Below are 9,224 nucleotides of genomic sequence, written 5' to 3'. Positions count from 1 at the left end.
CTATCTAGGGGCGGCACGGTGGCTGAGTGAGTAGCGCTTCTGCCTTGCAGCACTGGAGTCCTGGGTTCGAATCCCACTCAGGTCAACATCTGCAAAGAGTTTGTATGTTCTCTCCGTGTTTGCGTGGGTTTCCTCCGGGTACTCCGGTTTCCTCCCACACTTCAAAACATACTGTTAGGTTGTTTAGATTGTGAGCCCCGTGGGGACAGGGACCAATTTGACATGCCTGTGCAGCGCTGCGTAATCTGTGTGCGCTATATAAATAAAGAATTATTATTATTATTATTATTATCTATCTCCTATCTATCTATTTCATATCTATCTATCTCATATCTATCCATTGTGTTGGTGCACAACTGTAGATCCTGCGAATGGGATCTCAATAATGAATCCAAAGAAGAGGCAGCAGTCCAAATAATGTTCCAAATTCAGGAGTGAAGCTTTTATTACAATGTAACATTCCTCTACCTGCAGTATCCACTTCCAGCAATATTCTGGTGTCGGTTCCGTTAGATATCTCCAGCCTCCTACCTTCATGTAATATTCATCAATGAGCTTAATCCACTATTTATATCACCGACAGACGCTGTCACGTCCTCACATGCCTGGGACCTGCCTCATGTAATATTCAGGAGATCCGTTGATTGTCGCTTAATGTTCTAAGGAAGCAAAAAATGTTTAATAATTGTCCTAATTCCACATCCCCTTCTATATGAGCGACCCCCTGGGAGCAGATCTCTCTGCACATGATACAGTCATACAGGACACTGATAGAGACCTCCCTGCACTGTGACCACTGATCGCCCAGTGACTTGTAGCTGAGCTTTCAATATTTCTTTCTTCTTAGGGAAATTGCAGGTGGTGAGAGCGGCTCCTGGTATATATGTATTATTCATGTGCACTGGATAATAGATATTACCAGTAACTCATGATAAATTATTACTGAGGAAAATCCATGCACATTGTTACATACAATATGTGGCAGTGCTTCAGTGACAGTCATCTATCTATCTCATATCTATCTATCTATCTATCTATCTATCTATCTCATATCTATCTATCTATCTATCTATCTATCTATCTATCTATCTATCTCATATCTATCTATCTATCTATCTATCTATCTATCTATCTATCTATCTATCTCATATCTATCTATCTATCTATCTCATATCTATCTATCTCATATCTATCTATCTATCTCATATCTATCTCATATTTATTTAACTATCTATCTCATATCTATCTATTTATCTATATATCTTTATCTTTCTATCTATATCAATCAAATATGTCATATATATCATATATATATATCTATCCTATCTTCTATCCATCCGACTATCTATCTATCTTCTATCTATCTATCTATCTATCTATCTATCTATCTATCTCCTATCTATCTATCTATCTATCTCCTATCTATCTATCTATCTATCTATCTCATATCTATCTATCTATCTCATATCTATCTATCTATCTATCTATCTATCTATCTATCTATCTCATATCTATCTATCTATCTATCTATCTCAAATCTATCTATCTATCTATCTATCTATCTATCTATCTATCTATCTATCTCATATCTATCTATCTATCTCATATCTATCTATCTATCTATCTATCTATCTATCTATCTCATATCTATCTATCTATCTATCTATCTCATATCTATCTATCTATCTATCTATCTATCTATCTATCTCATATCTATCTATCTATCTATCTATCTATCTATCTATCTATCTCATATCTATCTATTTATCTATCTATCTATCTCATATCTATCTATCTCATATCTATCTATCTATCTATCTCATATCTATCTCATATTTATTTAACTATCTATCTCATATCTATCTATTTATCTATATATCTTTATCTTTCTATCTATATCAATCAAATATGTCATATATATCATATATATATCTATCCTATCTTCTATCCATCCGACTATCTATCTATCTTCTATCTATCTATCTATCTATCTATCTATCTATCTCCTATCTATCTATCTATCTATCTCCTATCTATCTATCTATCTATCTATCTATCTATCTATCTCATATCTATCTATCTATCTATCTATCTCATATCTATCTATCTATCTATCTATCTATCTCATATCTATCTATCTATCTATCTATCTATCTCAAATCTATCTATCTATCTATCTATCTATCTATCTATCTATCTATCTATCTCATATCTATCTATCTATCTCATATCTATCTATCTATCTATCTATCTATCTATCTATCTATCTATCTCATATCTATCTATCTATCTATCTATCTCATATCTATCTATCTATCTATCTATCTATCTATCTATCTATCTCATATCTATCTATCTATCTATCTATCTATCTATCTATCTATCTCATATCTATCTATTTATCTATCTATCTCATATCTATCTATCTCATATCTATCTATCTATCTATCTCATATCTATCTCATATTTATTTAACTATCTATCTCATATCTATCTATTTATCTATATATCTTTATCTTTCTATCTATATCAATCAAATATGTCATATATATCATATATATATCTATCCTATCTTCTATCCATCCGACTATCTATCTATCTTCTATCTATCTATCTATCTATCTATCTATCTATCTATCTATCTATCTCCTATCTATCTATCTATCTATCTCCTATCTATCTATCTATCTATCTATCTATCTATCTATCTCATATCTATCTATCTATCTATCTCATATCTATCTATCTATCTATCTATCTATCTATCTCATATCTATCTATCTATCTATCTATCTATCTATCTCAAATCTATCTATCTATCTATCTATCTATCTATCTATCTATCTCATATCTATCTATCTATCTCATATCTATCTATCTATCTATCTATCTATCTATCTATCTATCTATCTATCTATCTATCTCATATCTATCTATCTATCCCATATCTATCTATCTATCCCATATCTATCTATCTATCTATCTCATATCTATCTATCTATCTATCCATCTAGATTCATCTCACTTTGGGAAACACATTTTCAAGAGTATAAAATTTACCAAATTCCTTATTATTTACAATTTGAAAGAAAATGTAAAAAACTTGATAGATTCTGTATGCACTTTTATTCATTAATCTTCATTAGACCTAAGGAACATTATTAGTTTTGCCATGTAAATCATCAGTAATTCACAATCGTTTATTGCTTTCCATAGTAAATTTAAAAAAAAAAGAAAAACATTGGAACATTTTTTTTGTTTAGAAAAAAAAAATATTTATATATCACTATAAATCACTATGGGCCACATTTATCACTTTTGTGCGCCTAAGTGTAGTAGTTGCGCCTAAGTTCTGGCGCACTGTTTTGCCAGAATTATCACCAACTGTGATAATGTAATTTCCTGCCTCTTATTAATCACTTTACTTTAACACAGTTTAGGCGCAGTTTAGGCGCAATGTTAGATTCGGGCAGTTACATGTGATCCTGCTACAAGCTCCTCTCTGCTTCTCCCACAGCCCAGAATGAAGATAACACTCATAGCAGCACCCAGGTGTGTGACACCCTGCACCCAGTGACCTCCTCAGCAGGGGCTTCTCCTGGAGGGGATCCCCCAGTGCTGGTCTCCTGCTGCACCCCTGTAATTCTGCACAGTATCCCCCTCAGACACACTGGTGACACTGTGCAGAATTACATGGGGGACACTTGTTTGTCGTATCTGCAAACTTCTGCAAACTTGTGCAAAGTTCTTTTCTCTCTTGCTGTGAGCTCAGGTTTTGCAGAATGTTTTGTAAATAGAAGGTGATGAACTGTAAATAGAGTCTGCAGCTCCTGTCTGCAGAGTATCTCATGTCTGTATTATCTGTACTAGTGTCTGCAGTGTATCTAATTGTATCTACTATATGTTCCAGTGTCTGCAGAGTATCTAATGTATCTATTATATGTTCTAGTGTCTGCAGAGTATCTAATGTATCTATTATATGTTCCAGTGTCTGCAGTGTATCTAATTGTATCTACTATATGTTCCAGTGTCTGCAGAGTATCTAATGTATCTATTATCTGTTCTAGTGTCTGCAGAGTATCTAATGTATCTATTATATGTTCCAGTGTCTGCAGTGTATCTAATTGTATCTACTATATGTTCCAGTGTCTGCAGAGTATCTAATGTATCTATTATCTGTTCTAGTGTCTGCAGAGTATCTAATGTATCTATTATATGTTCTAGTGTCTGCAGAGTATCTAATGTATCTATTATATGTTCCAGTGTCTGCAGAGTATCTAATGTATCTATTATATGTTCCAGTGTCTGGATGAGCTTTGCTGCTAGAAATGAGTTGTTCTGCAAAGGGGCTCAGTGCTTTCTTCTCAGATAACGCCACCTTCAGGCTGGAGTGTTTTTGCGCCTGTTTTTGCGCCTAAATGAAAACATTGCAAGCAATGAATATCATTAGGCGCAGCAAAACATCTGGATTGGTAAGATAGATGAGGGAATGCTGCTTATTTTTGCTGCGCGGCTAGTTTGGCGTTTAATCGCAAAAATGGCGCAAAAACGGTGCGCCTATAAAGCTAATTATATGTATAGAATAAAAACACATTCATAATGATGAAATTTAACTAGCAAATATACTTACAATTAAATTAATATTTTGATAATGTAATTTCCTTTGAAATACTGTAGTCAATAATTAAATAAGAAAAATTAACATAACTAAAATGATGAAAAAAACCATATATATATATATATATATATATATATATATATATATATATATATATATATATATAATACACAAAGCTATTATTTATTATTACAAGTAGTAGAAGTGTTATTTATTGTTATTATGAATAGTAATCATCGTAGTAACAGTCATAGAATTAGTAGAATGTTTATTGTTAATAGTAATAGTAGCAGCAGTGGTATTATTATTATTATTATTATTATTATTATTATTATTATTATTATTATTATTATTATTATTATTATTATTTTTATTGTAGTTGTACTGGTATATCTGTGTACTAATACCACTACTAGTAGTACTACTCATAGTATACTTGAAGTATCATAACATTATTATTGTTATTATTATTATTATTATTATTATTATTATTATTATTATTTTTAATGTTATTAATATTATTACAGTAGCACTAATCAAAGTCTTACAACAATGTTTTATTATTATTATTTTCATGTTTATTAGTGCTGCTCTTCTCTCATCAATATTTATTTAAAACCCTTTTATTGTTATTTAAAAAAAAAATGTCCTAATTGTCAATCGATAAATATTCAATTTTTGGGCAAAAAAAAGTTTTGCTCCATAACTAAACTCTGTAGTAAATAAGAATATTCCCAAATAAATTACAGTAAAAAGAAACAAAAGTACAACAGGGAAGACTTTTACTTTGGCGATTCGTCATTTGTGAAACTTTTCTATTCAAAACTTAAAATTTCTTTTCCGTAGTTTAATTTCACAACTTAAATCCAACTTAAAGCCTTAAAACAAAATTCTTGAGATGCAGTTGCAGACAGATGAGTAGAACAATGACTGGGGGAAGTAAAATAAGACAGATTGTTCAGTGTGGAGCCTCTGCGGTGATCAGCCCATTACTTTGCACACCCCTGTCTTTCAACTGAAGCCTCCAACTGGCTGTGGAGGAAAAAAACTCACACCCATCACTGGCCCCAGGCAGGGAGGATCACCACTCCACCGAGGTATAAAGACAGCACTCCAAATCCATTAGGCACCTGTTGCCAGAAGCACCTTAATGTGTGAAGGTGCTGGAGAAGAGTATGAACTCAATTCATCTTCCAGCTCATCAGAGATCTACAAACCTTCACCAGACTCATCCGAAAAGTGCCCAGGAGGCCACAGAGATGGCGGTCTACTGTGACAACTTTAGCATGTATCACCAGCAGAACTTACATTCATCTCAAAGGGCGACCAACTACGGGATTGGAGATTATCCACCTTCAACCAACCCTTACTTATGGCTTGGAGGACCTGGAGTCAATAATACATCAAGCTACCTTCATGGAAATAATCCGAACTCTTACATGCCACCTTCTTATGGATCTCAGAGACAGTTCCTGCCAAATTCATCTGGATTTGGTGGGACAGACCTTGGCTGGTTGTCCATAGCTTCTCAAGAGGAACTTCTGAAGTTAGTGAGGCCTCCATATTCTTACTCAGCTCTCATTGCGATGGCCATACAAAATGCTCCGGAGAAAAAACTGACCCTAAGCCAGATATACCAGTATGTGGCGGACAACTTCCCCTTCTATAAGAAGAGTAAAGCAGGGTGGCAAAATTCGATTCGACACAACTTGTCTCTGAATGACTGCTTCAAGAAGGTGCCAAGAGATGAGGATGACCCAGGTAACGTCATATCCACAATTATCTAATTCATTCTTCAATAGTATTAGATGTAGATTTTTCAAATACCATATATACTCGAGAATAAGCCTAGTTTTTCAGCACAAAAAAATTTGCTGAAAACCCAAACTTGGCTTATACTCGAGTAAAAAAAATATAGGTTTTACCGGGTTTTTGTTGTAAAATTGGGGGCCTCGGCTTATACTTGGGTCGGCTTATACTCGAGTATATACGGTAGATCAAATAGTTTTATGGGGTTTTGAGTTTTTATATTTTGTAATTTTTTAAATAAAAAATAATCAAAAACGAATAATGTAATTCTTACCCTCTGAGATTCTCAGGCTATGTTAAACTTTTTACTAAGTTCTTACCCTTAAATGGCCCAAGTGTAGCTGAGCGGAAAAAATTCTGTAAGTCACAAAGAATGAAAAGAAGTTGGGGCATCCATCCAGAAAATATTAATAGGACTATTTTTTATCGTAATTTAAAAAAAAAATTATTAACTGTCAAAAAGTTCCAAAAACTCGAAAAAGGAAGAAATATAAATCAAATCTAGAATATAACATTTTTATATTTTACTAGAAATTAGTAGAAATTATGACTTTATTCTCTTGCACATTTGGAAATTTTTTAAACAAATTATTTATTTCATCATTTATTTTTTTTTGTCTTATATAATGTAAATCGGTTTCGGTCTTTGTATTTTAACAAATGGCTGTATTTTGGTTTATATGAATTATATTTCTGTGATTTTATTGTTATATTTTAGGTGTTTTATGTCTATTTTATTTGTATTGAATCATTAGGGTTACATCTAATTTTTTTTTTTTAACAATTAGGTAAGGGCAATTACTGGACCCTGGATCCCAACTGTGAAAAGATGTTTGACAATGGGAATTTTCGCCGGAAAAGAAAGCGCAGAACAGAATCCAACAACACTGACGCCCTCACAGCTAAAGGTGACGAAGGTCGAGCGGCCCTAGGGAGGAAAGGTGGTGATAGCCCATCTATGATGACCCCATCATCCCCAGAGATGGAAGCCTCCTCAGATGATCGGAAGAGCAGCTCTCCTCCAGGAATCACCTCTACCCCTTGTTTGAATAACTTTTTTAGCAGTATGACCTCCTCCTTGGAGTCCAGCTCGGTAAACCGGCAGATGTCTCTGGGGCTGGTCAATGAACTTACTCAGAGGAACATCACTGGATTAAGCAGTTTCACCTCGGGCCCTGTAGTAGAGCCATCTGCAGATCTTCAGGACACTTTACACCTCAACAGAGGCCCCTACTACAACTCTTTCACCAGCTCCAATCAGAACAGCCAATATAACAGCCATTTTTACAACAATTTCAGCGTCAACAGCCTCATCTACTCAAGGGAAGGCAGCGAGGTGTAATCTCGGAAGACAATCAATTTGAGCGGACCTCGGCGGATATTTCTTGTGCGCATCGGGAAAAAAAAAAACGGAACAAAGACTTGAAAAAGTGGGATTCAAAAAAATTTTTTATGTGACTTCTGCTGTTTTAACTTTTAAAAATGTCATGAAATTTTTCAATTGAAAAAAGTTTCAAGGTGTCGACCACAAATGACGGCGCGCACAAAACGGCCGTGTAAATAATCATTTTATACATGACATGATGTAAAAATAAGGGGAGGAGGGCAGGGGTTTTTTACTGTTTTTATTTATGATGAATTTTGATATTTTTATATATTACCTACGAGAATGTTTGTATGAGTTTTGCAATAAATCTTGTAACACAAAAAGACATGTTTTCAATTCATCTTAACTGATTAAAATAGATAAAATCTATAAAAACACTTCTTATTTAAAAAAAAATATTTCTCGGTGAAGAGGTCATATCTATCTATCTATCTATCTATCTATCTATCTATCTATCTATCTATCTATCTATCTATCTCATATCTATCTATCTATCTATCTCATATCTATCTATCTATCTATCTATCTATCTATCTATCTATCTATCTCATATCTATCTATCTATCTATCTCATATCTATCTATCTATCTATCTATCTCATATCTATCTATCTATCTATCTATCTCATATCTATCTATCTATCTATCTATCTATCTATCTTTCTATCTATTTATCTATCTATCTCCTATCTATCTATCTATCTCATCTATTTATTTATCTATCTTTCTTATATCTATCTATCTATCTCATATCTATCTATCTATCTATCTATCTATCTATCTATCTATCTATCTCATCTATTTATTTATCTATCTTTCTTATATCTATCTATCTATCTATCTATCTCATATCTATCTATCTCTGCTATCTATCCATCTATCTATCTCATATCTATCTCATATCTATCTTCTATCTATCTATCTATCTATCTATCTCATATCTATCTATCTATCTATCTATTTATCTCATATCTATCTATCTATCTATCTCATATCTATCTATATTTCTTTCTATCTATCTATCTATCTATCTATCTATCTATCTATCTTTCTTATATCTATCCATCTATCCTCTATGTTATATGGTATCTATCTATCTATTTATCTATGTATCATCTATCTCCTATCTATCTATTTATCTATCTATCATCTATACTGCATCTATTGATTTATTGCTTAATATTTAGCAATCATCTATATATCTATGTCTCTGCTCAACTACCTGATCTATCTATCTCATATCTATCTATCTATCTATCTATCTCATATCTATCTATCTATCTCATATCTATCTATCTATCTATCTATCTATCTCCTATCTATCTATCTATCTATCTATCTATCTATCTATGAACAGGAAAAGGCAGCACTCCGTAAATAGTATCAAATCAAGGTGGGTGTCTTTATTCCA

At 32.9% G+C, this 9,224-nt stretch overlaps 1 protein-coding gene across 1 annotated transcript; it reads left to right on the top strand.

The window, feature by feature from the left end:
- The first annotated feature begins 5,752 nt into the window (after positions 1-5,752).
- LOC140113240 (forkhead box protein I1c-like) lies at positions 5,753-8,093 on the top strand. Its single transcript, XM_072132635.1, has 2 exons — positions 5,753-6,379; positions 7,216-8,093. The coding sequence occupies exons 1-2, from the start codon at positions 5,794-5,796 to the stop codon at positions 7,767-7,769; spliced, it is 1,140 nt and encodes a 379-aa protein (XP_071988736.1). The 5' UTR covers positions 5,753-5,793; the 3' UTR covers positions 7,770-8,093.
- The last annotated feature ends 1,131 nt before the right edge of the window (positions 8,094-9,224 follow it).

Source organism: Engystomops pustulosus, chromosome 1, assembly GCF_040894005.1.
Source record: "Engystomops pustulosus chromosome 1, aEngPut4.maternal, whole genome shotgun sequence".
NCBI lineage: Eukaryota > Metazoa > Chordata > Amphibia > Anura > Leptodactylidae > Engystomops > Engystomops pustulosus.
The sequence above is the reverse complement of the archived record's forward strand: the minus strand, read 5'-3'. Positions and strand labels throughout refer to the sequence as shown.

What these genes read in the sequence shown, in the direction of transcription:
- LOC140113240 (XM_072132635.1), top strand. Translation starts at nt 5,794, where the DNA reads ATGAACTCAATTCATCTTCCAGCTCATCAGAGATCTACAAACCTTCAC. An exon ending in AAGAGATGAGGATGACCCAG is followed by an intron (nt 6,380 to 7,215) that starts GTAACGTCATAT and finishes TTTAACAATTAG; the next exon opens with GTAAGGGCAATTACTGGACC.